The sequence below is a fragment of the Myotis daubentonii genome, chromosome 2 (assembly GCF_963259705.1).
Source record: "Myotis daubentonii chromosome 2, mMyoDau2.1, whole genome shotgun sequence".
In the NCBI taxonomy this organism is placed as follows: domain Eukaryota; kingdom Metazoa; phylum Chordata; class Mammalia; order Chiroptera; family Vespertilionidae; genus Myotis; species Myotis daubentonii.
Window position 1 is genome coordinate 3287844 of NC_081841.1, and position 14549 is coordinate 3302392.

At 58.2% G+C, this 14549-nt stretch overlaps 1 protein-coding gene across 1 annotated transcript in view; it reads left to right on the forward strand.

Annotated features, from left to right (window-relative positions):
• The window catches only part of EFCAB6 (EF-hand calcium binding domain 6), a 135410-nt gene that overhangs the window by 68113 nt on the left and 52748 nt on the right, over positions 1-14549 (forward strand). The window contains exons 16-18 of the mRNA XM_059680844.1: positions 5093-5207; positions 8420-8553; positions 8931-9163. Of these exons, the coding sequence (XP_059536827.1) occupies positions 5093-5207; positions 8420-8553; positions 8931-9163 (482 nt within the window). The remainder of the gene's footprint in view (positions 1-5092; positions 5208-8419; positions 8554-8930; positions 9164-14549) is intronic.

Here is a 14549-nt window from a genome sequence, read left to right on the forward strand (position 1 = left end):
CCTCGAGGTACAGGCTTAGCCATATCATGCAAGTTTTGGTATATCATATCCTCATTATCATTCAGTTCAGGATACCTATAATTTCCTTTGTGGTTTATTTTTTCCAAAGCTTAATTTTAAGTGCATTGTCTAATGTCCAAACAGTTGGGATTTTCTAATTTACCTTCTATCCATCAATTTTAAAGTTGATTCCATTGTGATGAGAGAACAGATTCGAAAGTCTAAGTGACTTCAGGCTGTCCTCTGAGGTAGTGAGCCTTGGACTATGACCCAACACACAGACGATTTTGGCAAATGCTCCATAAGCACTTGAAAAGGTGTGCTCACTCCCTCACGGACCTCCAGTTTTCTAAGTGTCGGTTAGGCCCACTTCCGTAATCATGTTCTCCAGAACTTCTCTAGTCTATTCAGATTTCTGCCCGCACATTCCACCTGCTAGTTAGAGCAGCGCATGGAAGTGGACTGTGGATTTGTCTAGTGAGATCCTTTCTTATTCTGTTGATTATTGCTTTGTTCGCTTTGAAGCTAAATTACTGGGTACACATAGCTCGCTGCAACTCCCTGCGAATTGTCTCCTTTACAATTATGACATGACTCTCCGATTCAGAGTAATGCGACTTGCCTGCAAGCCTCCTTCTGCCTGATAATAACACAGTTACTCCAGCTTTCTTTTGATCCGTGCTGGCAGAGAATATATTTTTCTACCCTTTCATTTCACACTTTCTGGGTGCTTAATATTTAAAGTAAATCTCTCCTCGGCAGCATATAGCTGGCATTTTAAAAGATACACTGTGACAGTCTTAGTCTTGTACTTGAGTACTTAGTCCATTTTGCATTTATTTAATTGCTGGAGTCGTAGAAGGAAAGGAAGACGCATGAGGAAATCATGGCTGAAATTTCCTAATTTGGGGTAAAAGGACTAAATGTATTTAAGAAGCTCAAAAAATCCAAGTAAGATAAATACAAGCAAAATCACAGACACACTGCTGAAAGCCAAGGTCAAAGAGAGAAATGTCTAAAGCAGCGTATGGAAATGACATATTACAAATGGGGGAACAAGGCTTTGAATCCCCATTCACTGCTCATCAGAACAGTGGAAGCCAGAAACAGTGCGACAATACATTTGATTAACTTGCTGGAAAGGAAACAAAAAGTCTCTCCACCCAGAATTTACACCCAGCAAGTCTCCTTTAGAAAGAAGGTGGACTAAAGGCGTTTTCAGATACAAACACACAAAGATAACTTATTACAACAGATCTTCACTATAGAACGTTCAGGGAAGTTTTCAGGTTGAAGGAATTTGAAACTAGGTGGCGGCTCAGATGACATGAAGGAATAAAGAACATTGGAAATGGTGAATAACCGACTAAACAGAAAGGCCTATTTTTTCTTAATTTAAACAGGATGTTTAGGGTAAACATAACACTGTCTTGTGGGGTTTATACTGTAAGCCGATGTAACAAGTGAGGATAAAGGACAGGAGGGGGAAGGCCCGTACGCTCCCTGCATTTTATCTGGAGTGGCTCACTGTTCACTCTCAATAGACTGTGAGAAGTGAGGGTCTGTATGGTAACCCTTAGAAAGGAGGGATGCAGGGGCCTCGCAGACATGTGCTGCTCACACCTGGGGGCCAGGGGGTGCGCTCACGGAGGCTCTGCGGTAGCTGGGCGGAGCTGAGTCACTTTCTCGGTGAGAAGGAACACGAACTCAGAACCAGTGAGGTGCAGTACAGCGCCTGTCCACCAAGAGCCCGGCGTTGACCCCAGGGAATGGCGAGGTCTCGCGAGGAAGAATCGGTCCACCGTTGAAATGACATCCCGGGGATGCAGGGACTAGTTGGCGAATCACAATGTGCCAGGCCACAGGTGGTTACGCTTTGAGGAACTTTCTCAGGGAAGTGCCTCCTAGGAACGGCCGAAGGACACCACTTGAACGCCTAAAGGTTTTGAAATCTGTTTATAAATGGTGCCGTTTAGCCTTATGTTGTATTGCAAATTGCCTCCGAGGGCTGTGATCGAGCTAGTGGGCGGCTGCTGTGTTCATCTGAGAGATGCGAGCAGGCAAGGGGGGCATTGGGGGGCCTGGTGCCGGGCGGTGCTCGGGGCCTCTTCTGGAGATGGACGTCCTGGGCCTGGCCCGCTGCTGCGCTCTGCGCAGAGAGGGGACTGTGCGCCTGGGCCAGGGCCAGGCCGCCTGCGGAGGGTGTGTGTGGGGGGCTCTCCCCCCACCACGCCTCCCACCCCTCCAGGCGTGAAGCATTTGCCTACAGACACTTCCTTACTCTCCATCACATATGTTTTCATGGAAGGCTGAGCAGGAGGAATTTGCGATGAATAATTCATGTGTAGTTGTTTTCAAAATATAAAGTTATTTTTCTTTTTAGAAAAAAATCTTTATTGTTGAAAGTATTACAGATGTCTTCTTTTCCCCTATTAACCCCTTCTAGCCCGCCCCACCCCCACCCCCACCCCCGCCCCCGGCTTTCACCACACGTTAGTGTCTGTGTCCATGGGTTATGCATGTACGTTCCATAAAGTTATTTTTCAAAGAAAGCAATCTGTCCGTTTTGCTGCTTCCACGTGGGCCACAGCTGTCTGTCGGAGGACTTGCATGGCCCCGCTGGGACAGCTCCTCACAGGCCGGCACGGGGTGCGTGTGCAGATGGCATGGACCTGCCAGAACTTCAGTCACGTGCAGCCTGCCGAGTCCCCAGGCAGGCCCTTGATGGTCTTGGAATCCAGCTCTGCTCCCCACGCGGCTCCCAGGCAAAGCAGCAACACCTGCATACCCCCGTTTTCCTGCTTTCTGATCCTGCACCAAGCACACCCTGCGGCTTGTTTACACACACGCACACGCACACACACACGCACACACGCCCAGCCGACTCCAGGGCTTGACCAACTGGGCGGTAAGATACAATGAGCCGCTGTCAGTTGTAGTCAGTGTATTACTGACTTACACAGCCTAAGGTGCCAGCTCCCTGCGTCCCAGTCCCGCACACCAAAAAGGACCACACCGAAACAGGAGCTGACAGCCGCCCTACAGGTTGCGGGTACCCTGTGCAGCTAGGTGGGCATGTAGTCCGCAGCTGTGGTGAGAGAAGGCGGGCAGAAGGCTCCGTCCCTCATCAGAACCCGGGCAAGGCTCCCATCTTGGTGTTCCAGGGATCTCTGTGGTGTTCTACCACGGCCAGGGTAGCTCTCACTGTGTGACTGATGTGGGTACATGAGAGGCGCCAGGGCTCTGAGACAGCCCTTCCCCAGAGGCCTTATTCCAATCGTGGAGTTGATCATAGTGCTTGATAAGAACTGGCTTTGAAACCAGGCCTGTCATTTCCTAGTAATGTAACTGGGGCAAGTCACTTGAACTCTCTAAGCCTCGGTTTCCACATCTTTAGAATGGGTTAGTAAGAGTGACTTCCTTCATGTGCCCTGGCATGGGATGGGGGTGGGGCTCATGCGATTCTATGTTCTTTTCCTGGAAGAAAAGCCGTGTTTTCTCATTTAAATTGCAAGGCTTATTATAAGTGTTCACGGAGACTTGAAAATGCCTGTGAGGAACTTAGCACAATGCTTGGCACAGAGCATTGCTACACGAAGATGATGATGATGGTGACAGTGGTGACGGTTATGATGATGATGGTGACGATGATAGTGATGATGATGATGGTTATGATGATGATGGTGACAGTGATGGTGCTGATGTTTATGATGATGGTTATGATGGTGATAATGATGGTGATAGTGATGTTGGTGCTGATGCTGATGAGGATGGTGATGGTGATGATGGTGATGATGGTAATGGTGATGATGAGGATAAAGACGGTGATGGTGATGATGGTGGTGATGGTAATGGTGGTAATGATGGTGATGGTGCTGATGGTGAAGAAGATGGTAATGGTGGTGATGGTGATGATGGTAACGGTGACGATGAAGATGGTGATGAGGAGGATGAAGATGGTGATGGTGATGCTGGTGGTCGTGATGATGAAGTGTCCTATCTCACTTCATCCTCCTGTTTCCTCTCCCCGTTTAGCTTTCTCCCCTGAACGCAGTCAGTGGTGCTGACCCTGCCATGCCTCTGCTCTCTGGCTTCCTCTGGCTTCCTGTGCCGTCAGACCCCTGACATTTGTTATCAGCTGATCTGCATGTCCCCAGGCCTCCAGCACACACTTTCTTCAAAACCCATCTCCAGACGCGGCTCTCCCAGACAGCCTTCCTTCATGTGCCCTGGCATGGGATGGGGGTGGGGCTCATGCGATTCTATGTTCTTTTCCTGGAAGAAGAGCCGTGTTTTCTCATTTAAATTGCAAATACTTTGAGAGCAGCAGGGATGGTGCCTTCTGTCCCGCCTGTCTCCTCCCAGCATCATTTCTGGGGTCTCACCTCCAGGCAGAGAGTTGACTGGCCATTGGCAAAAGGGTGACATCAACATCTGTCCCTTGAACAGCCCATCCCATCTCCTGGGACAGTGTCGTCTAGATAATTGCCCCCCCCACCTCCACACACACACACACAGACACGTACACAGGATGGAAACGGTAAGCAGTCGGTGCGTGTGGTGAGTGAAGGGATCCTGGGTAACGGTCAGAGAGTGGCGTGTCTCAAGAGAGAAAAGTGCTGTGGGTGCCCCCACAAACAAGGCTTGCCGTGTAAACTGTCCATCAGAATGAAACTTCCATCACAATTTTAGTGTTTCCTCCATGAACTGCCTTGCTTTATTTTGTCCATGTTTCCCAGGATACATGTGAATACAAATCTAACCTAAGAGACTCGAAAGCCATTGCAGTCCCAGCACGTTTGGATCTCAGTGACTCGGATGGCCCGGCCCCGAGGAGGTCTGCAGTGCTGCTGCAGCTGAATGCCCTGCAGACAGGCCCCAGGCTGGGCGCCCGCTGGCTCCCTTGTTCGCTCACTGGCACAACAAACAAACCTTGTACAGGGTCAGAGACCCAGGCACCGGGCCTGCCACAGGAGCCTGTGGGTGGGGCAGACAAGTACTGATTGCAGGCTGGAGCGTAGGGCTGCGGGGCTGCGGGCTCGGCCGGGACCCAGACCACATAACCGCTTCCCCTTCCCGGTCTCCCTGCCAGGTGCTGGAAAATAACGGGATGCCTATGGATGATGACCAGTACGCTCAGCTGACTGCAACCATCGGATATAAGAAAGAAGGGATGAATTACCTGGATCTCGCAGCAGGATTTGAAGGTAGCTCATCGCCAAGGGCAAACCCTGCTGGCACGTCTCCCCAGGTGGCACCCCCGTCTTTCTGAGCCCTGAGAAGCGTCCCTGCGGCGGGACTGGGCGAGCGAGAGCCCAGGGCTTGGCGTGGAGCCCGCTCAGGCTGGAACAGGCACTTGGTTTACTTTTATCCGACTGCGTTTTGGTCTTCTTGCTTTTTTAGTTAAGCTTAGTTGTGATGCAGAATTTTGCCTGACAGAGCCATCTACAAACTCAGAGCAAAATGGTGTGTAAAATTCACTCCAAAGCCCTCTGAGCCTTAAATCACACCCCATGTTCTTTAAGATTTTCCTCCTTAAAAAAACTGCTGGGCCCAGCCCGTGTGGTTCAGTGGTGGGAAACGTCAGCCCGCATACTGAAGGGTCATGGGTTCAATTCCCGGTCACAGTCACGAACCTGGGTGCCGGGGTCCAACCCCAGCAGGTCCAGGGGTTCCCCAAAGGTGTGGACGGAGTCGGCGAAGAAGGAATGACACGGAGACAGTGTTCAGTTGATCAGCAGCCTAGCCAGGATCTCTAGCCCGGATCTCCAGAGAGGTTCTGCTTCGGATTTCCAGCGAGGTTCTGTAGCCATGTTCCCTCGCTAGGTTCTCCAGCCAGGTTCTGTCCAGGCTCTCCAGTCAGGTTCAGTGTCCAGGTTCCAGTCAGGTTCTCCTGCCAATCTCTGTAGTCAGGTTCAGTCCAGGATCCCTTGCCATGTTCTCCCGCTAGGCTCTGTCTCTAGGCTCTGAGTAGGCTCTGTCTTCTTGATTCTGTTCTAAGTTCTGAGTGTTTCTGTCTTGTTACAACTGTATTTATACCAGTTGATTCAATCCTATCAATCTCTATTACAAAGGTTAGGGCGTTTCTTATCTCCATTCCAGGGAGAAAAGATTATGTAGTTTAAGCATGATTGTTTGTAGTTAAAGGGATTAATTACCCGCCTGGCACTTAGTTGAGGGGTTTTATTCCCTCCCTAACTTCAGGGGAAAATCCCTACCTGGGGATTCAACCTTTCTCGGAGAGGTGACCTTGGTTAAAACACAGCGCCAAGAAGGTGAGCAAACATATTAAGAACCGTATGCCATATATGCCAGGTCCCTTGAAACAGCAAGGATGGACCGGCTCCCGGCACCTGGGTTGCAGGTTTGACCCCCAGTTGCACGTATGGGAGGCAACAATCAATGAGTCTCTCTCACATCAGTGTTTCCCTGTCTCTCTCTTCCTCCCTCCCTTCCACTCTGTTTAAAAATCAATGGAAAAAATACCCTCCGGTGAGGATTAACCAAGAAACTGAAGCCGCAGGTTATCTGCGATGAATGGCACCTGGCGTGGCAGGGCACGCGGCCTTCTCTGCTGGCCTCCTGCCGCTGAGAACACAGGTTCTGTAAGACTCAGGGACGAGCCCAAGGCCCACCCCGCCCCCTCTCCCCTTCCCAAAGGGCTGTCAGGAAGTCCGCCCTGTACGGCGCGGTCAAGGCCGGAAGCCGGGTCCTCCTGTGTGCCCTGCCCCTCGCTCTGCTCCCCTGGCCGCGCCTGGCAGACACAGGAGGCGTGTGCGGCCTCCTCTCGGCCGCGTCTTCTCTCCCCTCCTCTCCATCGTGCGGACGCCGCTTCCTCCTGTGCGGGCGGGGAGAGGGACAGCCGAGCCGAGCCCCGCGGAAAAGCTGTAGGAATCATGCAGGCCCGGCAGCGGGGCTCTCCTGTCGCGCTGCAGGCTGCCCTGGCAGAGCCCGGAGCCGTGGGCATCTCCCAGCGCCTGGAGCTTGGTCGGGCGGTGCCCTGGGCTCCTCACCGGGGAGACGTGGAGGTCCCCCTGCCCCTGACCTCCATCTGCCAGGCCCGGGGGGACAGCGGTCCCCACGTAGGTAAAGGCCATGCCAGAAGCCATCCCATTTGGAATTGTGACGCGCTGACAGGGTCTATGTTTTGAAGGAAAAGGAACCACATTTATTTCAGGGAGTGTATCCAGTGTGCCAGGTGCTTCCATTTCTCAGGGAGGGAAGGGGGGCCAGGCTGGTCGGTCACTGCCGGCGGTCCCTGTGCACTGAGCCCGCTGCACAGGGGAACTCAAGCATAGCTTCCGGCTGCTCCCGGCCCGCCTGTTCTTTCCCTCCTCCTCCTCCTCCTCCTCCTCCTCCTCCTCCCCCTCCCCCTCCCTCAGTCCCAGTGCTGCCTGTCTCCCACGTGGCTGGTGGGATTGAGGTTCCGGCCAGAGGTCCGGGGGTGGGGGGGACATGGCCAAGCAGCTTGGGAGGTGCTACCTGCCAGGCGCACCGAGCCTGGGGGAGGCCCCTGCAGGCCCAGGCGGAGCGGGCAGAAGCCAGGTTCACCCTGGGCCACAGGATGCCGCGAGCTCCGGGCGCACTGCCCACGTCCAGCCCGCAGACGCGTCCGTGGGGGGCAGAGAGGGGGGTGCTACTTGCAGAACCACGTTTGAAACCACGTCCCAGTTCACAGGCTCCAGACAGGGCCCACTCGCCGTCCCACCTGATGGACGGATGGGTTTCTGAGCGCGTCCTGCTGCCTTCCTGGTTTCAGGCGCCAGCGCGGGCCGGACGCAGTAGCTGAGCAGCTGGGCCTGGGCCGGCGGGCCTGGTTCAGCCGTGCTGTCCGTGAGCGCTCAGCTTGGGGAGCTGGGCCCCCTGAGCTCCAGTTCCTCACCCTAAAGGGGGCATAACAGTAGCCTTCCTCTGAGCAAGCGGGCACGGAGGAGACTCCATCTTGGGTTGAAAGGGCCAAGCGCAGGGTTGAGCAGGTTCCTGGGCAGGAAACGGCCATTGAATTAGTGAATGTGGACTGAACCCCACCTTCTGGGTTCAGGACATGATTCCAGGAAACAAAACCCAGGCAGGAGTTCTGTCCTCGGCCTGCTGGGGTGAGCGAGACGTGTCCCTGCCCCGGAGGAAGGACGGGGGGAGGGGTGGGGGGCAGGATGAGGGCGCGTGCGAGGGCTGGGGCAGCATATGGTGGGCAGGAGCGAGGCCCCGCCGTCCGGAGGGCAGGCTCCTCCTGAGAGGGAAGTGTCCGAGGAGCTGAGGGACAGGACAGCGGGTCCCAGCGCAGTTCCGTGTGGTCAGCTGCAGCCCGAAGCCCGTGTGGTCGGCTTATGGGCCTCGGGCGGGAGAATGCATTGCTGGCGTAGAGGTGGAGGTGCGCAGGGCCCTGGAGACGGGCCTCTGACCTACGCGATCGTTTCAGGAGCTAAAACGAATGGGCTGCAAGTGACTGCATCCCAGACCTCAGTTCTTCCAAAAAACAACCTGGCCAGCTACTTCGTGACCGCCGAGGAGTGCCTGAGGCTTCTGCCCCAGAGACTGAGGGAAAACTTCCCGGTAAGTGCCGCCCGGCTGCTGCCCGGCTCAGCTGGCCACTCGCCGCCTGGGCTGTGACCCCTGAGCCCATCTGGTCCGGCTCCTCCCAGGCCACAGTGCTCCCTCTGCCCTCCCTGCGGCCTTTCCCTGAGGTCGGTACATGGGCTGTCCAGGCCTCACTTAGGGATGGGGGCACGGGCTATATGGGCCTCACTTAGGGATGATGGGGCACGGGCTATATGGGCCTCACTTAGGGATGATGGGGGCACGGGCTTTATGGGCCTCACTTAGGGATGATGGGGCACGGGCTATATGGGCCTCACTTAGGGATGATGGGGGCACGGGCGTTCCCGGGCCGCCGCGGGGCGGGGAGGGCTCTGATGGGCGCTCTGTTGCAGAACCTGTTCGCGGCTTTCTTCCGCATGGACGCCAACAGGGACGGTATCGTCAGCATGCAGGACCTGCACCGGCTGCTGGAGCACCTGCTCTTCAACCTCAAAGACGACCAGTTCGAGCGCCTCGTGGCCCTCCTGGGCTTGAGGCTCAGCGTCACGTTGAATTTTCGGGAATTTCAAAATCTGTTTGAGGCGACACCACCCACCACGGACGACCCGCCTCAACGACTCATCAGGTAAGAAGGCGGCGCAGTTCGCGTCGGGCCGTCTGCCGCCTTTGCCAACACCCGCCCGCCTCTCCGCTGCCCACAGGGCACACAGAGCACAGCCGCCTCCAGAGCCGCTGTTCTGTCCTCTTAGTCAAGTAAACACCCGAAGAGTGCAGTCCAGTGCAGGAGGCCTGGCCACGCAGGGCAGCGGAGAAGACACCCGATCGACCGCTCGCACTGTCCCTCCGTCCTCGCTCTGCGCGGGACCTGCATGCACTCCCATGGGCTTCTTTCTATAAATCGGGCTCAGCGGTGCCGACGGCTCTGGGAGTTGCAAGGACCCCTTCCAGCCCTTTCCCAGCCACGGCCACTCCCCAGGCCCCATCCACCTGGCCAGCCTCACGCAGCCAGGAGGCGGACCCGGGCTCCCCTCTCCCCTCGGTTTCCTCGATGAGAGCACAGACCCCAGGCGGTGACAGGCCTCCCGTCCTCCCTGGGACCCGCTGAACGTCATCACGAAGGAACGGGGTGGCCGTTCAGCCCTCCTTGAGCAGCCATTCTAAGTATAATGTCAATGTTTGAATGTTGTCCCCGTGGTAATAGGGAGGTGTGTTTTCTGCTACAACAATATGACACGGCGGCCCCAGGGCTCCAGACACTGCGCCCAGCAGGGAGCCCCTAAGCCCCTGTGACGGCACCGTGAGCCTTGCCCAGGCCGCAGGCAGCCCCGTGGCCGCACACGTCCGCCTCCGGCATGTGCTGGGTGTGTTTGCTGCTACCCACACGGCAGGCAGGGAAGACGACGGAGCCTCTTCCCGAGGGAATGTGTGCACGCGAGCCGCCACCTGCTTCTAGCTGCTCGGTTCCGGGCGCGCTCCCGTGAGCCCTGCCTGCTTCACATGGGCCCACACAAAAGCTGGGCCTCAGAAGGGTTCTCTGGAGGATGCGGGCAGGACGAACACAGAGCATCTCCAGCACAAAGTGCCATCTTCCCTTCAGATCATCAGCGCCTTACTTGTCGTCTTTCATCCATTCGTCAGATCTTTACTGAGGCCGAGTGTGCTAGGCGTTGCCCCTGGAAGGTGCTGCAAAGATGAACGAGACGAACACTTGCTCTGAGGGGCTCACAGTTGAATGGGGGACACATGCAAAGGAAGACCTCCACTCCAGTGCAGGGTGTCCGAGAGCCACAGGCACCGCCTGCTGAGGGCACAGGGAAAGTGGGGCATCTGAGTCGGGTCTTGAGGTGTGAGTAAGAGTTTTCAGATACAGCTACCAGAACAGTGGGTCAAGGCCAGGGAACAGCATTTGCAAAATCACAGAGATGGGAGCACATTCAAATGGGGAGACAGTGTGTGTGCAGGAGCAGCGGGCATGTGGGGCACAGTGAGAGGGGAGGCAGGGGCAGGGACATGGCCTGGTGTGTCGGGGAGGAGGCAGGGGCAGGGGCATGGGGGGGAGGCGTGTGGGTGAGGAGGCAGGAGCAGGGGCGTGGGAGGGGGGTGTGGAGGAGGAGGCAGGGGCAGGGGCATGGCAGGGAGTGGGGGAGGGCTGGAGACCAGGGCAGTGGTGAAGGGGCTGGAGTGCCGGGGTGAGGAGTCCATTGGTGGCAGGAGAGGGTTTGTGTCGTGGACTGGGGGTGACATTGTGCTGTGGGAAGAGCCTGGAGCAGCCCCAGAGCAGGGGATGGACATGAAGGAGAAGCTGGAGCCCAGGGGCACCCGGTGTGGGTCCTAGACGCCCGCCACGGTGCTGCTCTAGGAAGCCGTGTCCTCTCCCACCACCCAGCCAGGCCTGTGCCTGCGCTTCAGGAGGACGTCCCTGTGCTCCCCAGCCACCTGAGCATTGTCTGACTCCAGGGGAAGGAATTGGGGCCGAAGACCAGTTAGCGACTTGCCCGGACGGCGGGTGGCAGGGCGAGGGGGAGCCCAGGGTGCCTGTGGGAGGGGCCGCTTTCTCTGCCTGGAGACCCCACCCTCTCACCTCCTCATCCTCTCACCTCCCCAGCCGGGCCGCCCACCCCTTTCGGGACGCCACCTGCCCTCTGGGGCCCTCTGCCCTCCAGGCCGTCCCTTCCCACCTGCAGCGCCAGGAAGCAGGACTTGGAAACCCTAAGGCTTCGTCATGTTGTGGAGAGAGGATGACGTCTGTTTGCTTCAGACGCAAACCCTTTCACATTCGGGCGTGTGAATACTAATCGGAGCGCTGGGCGCCATCTCCCGGTTCTCTTCTCCCGTCCACGCCCCCCCCTCCCCCCCCCCCCCGGTCGCCCTGTGTGAGGTTCTCTTCTCCCATCCGCTCCCCCCGGTCGCCCTGTGTGAGGTTCTCTTCTCCCATCCGCTCCCCCGGTCGCCCTGTGTGAGCACACCTGCCCGCCCTGGCCTGACAGCCGACGCCCAGTCCGCGGTGGTGCGTGTCAGAAGTGGTGAAGCGACAGGCCGCGCGTCCTCTGTCATAGGTGCTACCACTGTGCCGTGTGTTTCCCACGGCGGCAGCAGGCGGGGAGGAAGCAGTCGTGTGGGTCCCTCCCGCCGTGGGAACCATTGGACTGCGTCTCCCATTCCTCTGGTTGGAGAGAGAATTTCAGTCGTAGGTCCTGGTTTGGGCACCAGGAGAGCTGGGCTTGCCCTGGCTCGGGGCCTGGAGAGTAAAAGAGACATAAACAGGGTTTCCCCCACCTTCCCTGTGCTGCAGGGGCCGCCTGCCTGGTCCTTTCTCTGCCCCGTCCACGGCATAGTCCCAGAATGAGGACGCCCTGGGTCCTGAGCTGGGGGTGTGGGAGGAAAAGACCCCGGCCTCGCCCCCTGCACCGGCCTCCTAGTGTTTGCTCTCGTGTCCTCAGGAGTCAGGTCTGTGTCTGTCCGGAGTTGTGTGTTGTCCTGAGTGGGCGAGAAAGGCAGGTGTGTCCCCTGCTCCCCGGGACCAGAGCTGGCTCTGGCTGGGATGCTGCTCCCGAGACGCGCCCCCCCAGCCACGCCCTGGCCACCTTGGCTGGCGTCCCTCCGTCCATCATCCTCTGCCACATTCAGCAGCTGGAGTCATCGGATCCACTGCTCTTGTGTTGCTGTCAGTTTCCTGCCATCTCCTTGGGGACGGGCTCTGTCCACGCTGCTCGTCACGCTGGCTGGGGACGGAGGCTTGCTTGTGCCTGTGACCGAGGGACTGGCTGATGGGAGGTCTGGCTCTGATGTCAGGATCCAGAGGCCCAGCTATAGGAGAGGAAATGAGTGACGTCAGGAAAGGCTGCGGAGGCTCTCTAGAGGAGGCAAGTGTAGAAAATGGAGAAAGGGAGGAAGGACTGAGAAATCAGCAGGGCCCTGGTGGGAGCACGGTCGCCAAGAAAACCAAGGCCATGGCCAGAAGAGGCCTGGGGATGGGGCCTGTTTGCATAGGCGCTGAGATGGGGAGGGAGGTGGTGTGGATGCGCTGACCTCGCCGCCCAGGGTCTCCCCGAGAGCACTTTGGGGGAGTCCAGGTGAGTCCCCTGGTGCAGGTGGGGTTAAGGAAGAGCCTCAGGTGAAGGCCGGGGAATGAGCATCATTGGGGACCATGGAACGGCAGCAGGGTCCCGCCGGGCTGCCAGCGCCTCCGGCAGGAAGGGTGCGAGCGGCCAGCCTGGTGGCCTTGGAATTCTGTGTGTGAGTCCGGTGGGCAGTTGGGGGAGATGCAACGGAAAAGCAGGTGAGCGCTCAGGCCTCGTGGTCCAGGCGTGTGGGGACCGGCGTTGCGGCCGTGGGACCGTGCGAGGGGGTGGCCTCTCAGGAGAGTTAAATGACCCTCGGGGAGAAGGCGGGAGAAGGTCAAGGGCTGCGGGCCAGGCGAGGGAACATCACGCCGACAAGGCCAGGCCGGCGCTGTTCCCGCCGAGGCCGCAGGGAAAGCCAGCGTCACGAAGGCCAGGGGAGAGACGGCTAAAGTGTCACCCGCCACCGGAAAGTCAGCAAAGGCCCCGGACTGGGCAAGACAGAGGAGACGTGAGTTCAAGCCTGGAGCAGGGTCTCCGTAAAGAGGGGGGTGCCCGCCGCGGTTCCCCGTGTGCCCCGCAGGCGCTCACTCGGCCGTCTCAGCAGTGACAAGGGCGCAGGGAGAGCCCTCGTCCCAGCGGGGCCTCAGCGCCTGCAGCAGAGAAACCGTGAGAATGGTCGTTTCTGTCATTCACCGAGGAAACGCTGCTTCGCCAAGACCTTCCCATGTGACACAGCGACAGTAGCGCAGTGTGGGCGTCCGGGCACGATGGTCACCGGGAGCTCGGTGAGCGCTGGGAGCTGGGCCCCGTCGGCACAGAAGTGTGGGCACGGATGTCCTGGAGGCACCGGAAGGAGCAGTGTTACTGCTGAGTTTGTGGGTGCTCGTCGCGGGGACCTGCTGCTGCCCGCTGGAGCGTGTGCGGGTGGCGGGATGTGCCAGCAGCGCCCCGGGCCCAGGGCCGCACTGCGGCCCTCGGTGGTGCTGCCCGTCTGTCCGTCCGTGGGAGCGGAACTGCTACGTGGAGGAGGCTCCTGAGCGCAGCGCCACCCGAAGGCGGCCCCACGCCTGCGAGTGTAGGTGCCAAGATCTCCCCCTGGGGGGAGTGACGCTGACGGGGACCCCGGAGAGGTGGTTTCGGACACAAAGCAGAAGGCGGTGAGCAAGGCTGGGCTGGAGGGAATGCCGAGGCGGCTCCCACCTCCGAGCCCAGCGCTGCCAGCCCGGACGCTGCGGCCAAGCTCCCCGCTGGCCGTGGGGTTCAGTGTCGTCGTCACCGGGACCTGTGCTCCCGGCCCCGCGTCCCAGGCGGAGGGTCACAGACCTCCGTCGGTCCCGCAGCGGGGGCCCAGGCACTGCTGCGTGTTCTCACCTGGGAGCGGGGTAGGGTGGAGGTGCTGTTCAGCCTGGTTTTCCTGGGCCCCTCATAGAGAAATCACGTGAGGGTCTCCATGGGCCTCTGCCGGGTCCCCTCTTGTCCCCGCAGGCAGGTGCCTGCAAGGAAGTGTGCGCCCCAGTTTGCGCGCACGCTGCCGGTGCAGACCTGGGCATGGGGGAGCGCAGGTCCCCACGGAGTGACAGTGCCACTGCGCCAGGCACCTCCCGGGAGAGGTCTGAGGGCGTGACAGGTCACACTCCCCTACCTGGTTTTGGGGAGTAAGAACCCAGGCACCCGCCTTCCTTCAGCCTCAGCCTTTGAGGCGGGAGCACAGGCTTTTATTTATTTATTATTTTTTAGATTGAATTCATAGAGGAAGGGAGAGACAGAAACATCAACCCAGGCATGTGCCTGCCTGGGAGTCAAACTGCAACCTCCTGGTTCACAGGTTGACGCTCAACCATGGAGCCACGCCCGTGGGGCCACAGCTCTGTCCTTGGCTCGCGTCATCCTGGGAGTAAATCCACAGGCCTGGGGGGCCTTGCCGCCTGCAGCCTCGCCTTTGCGCTG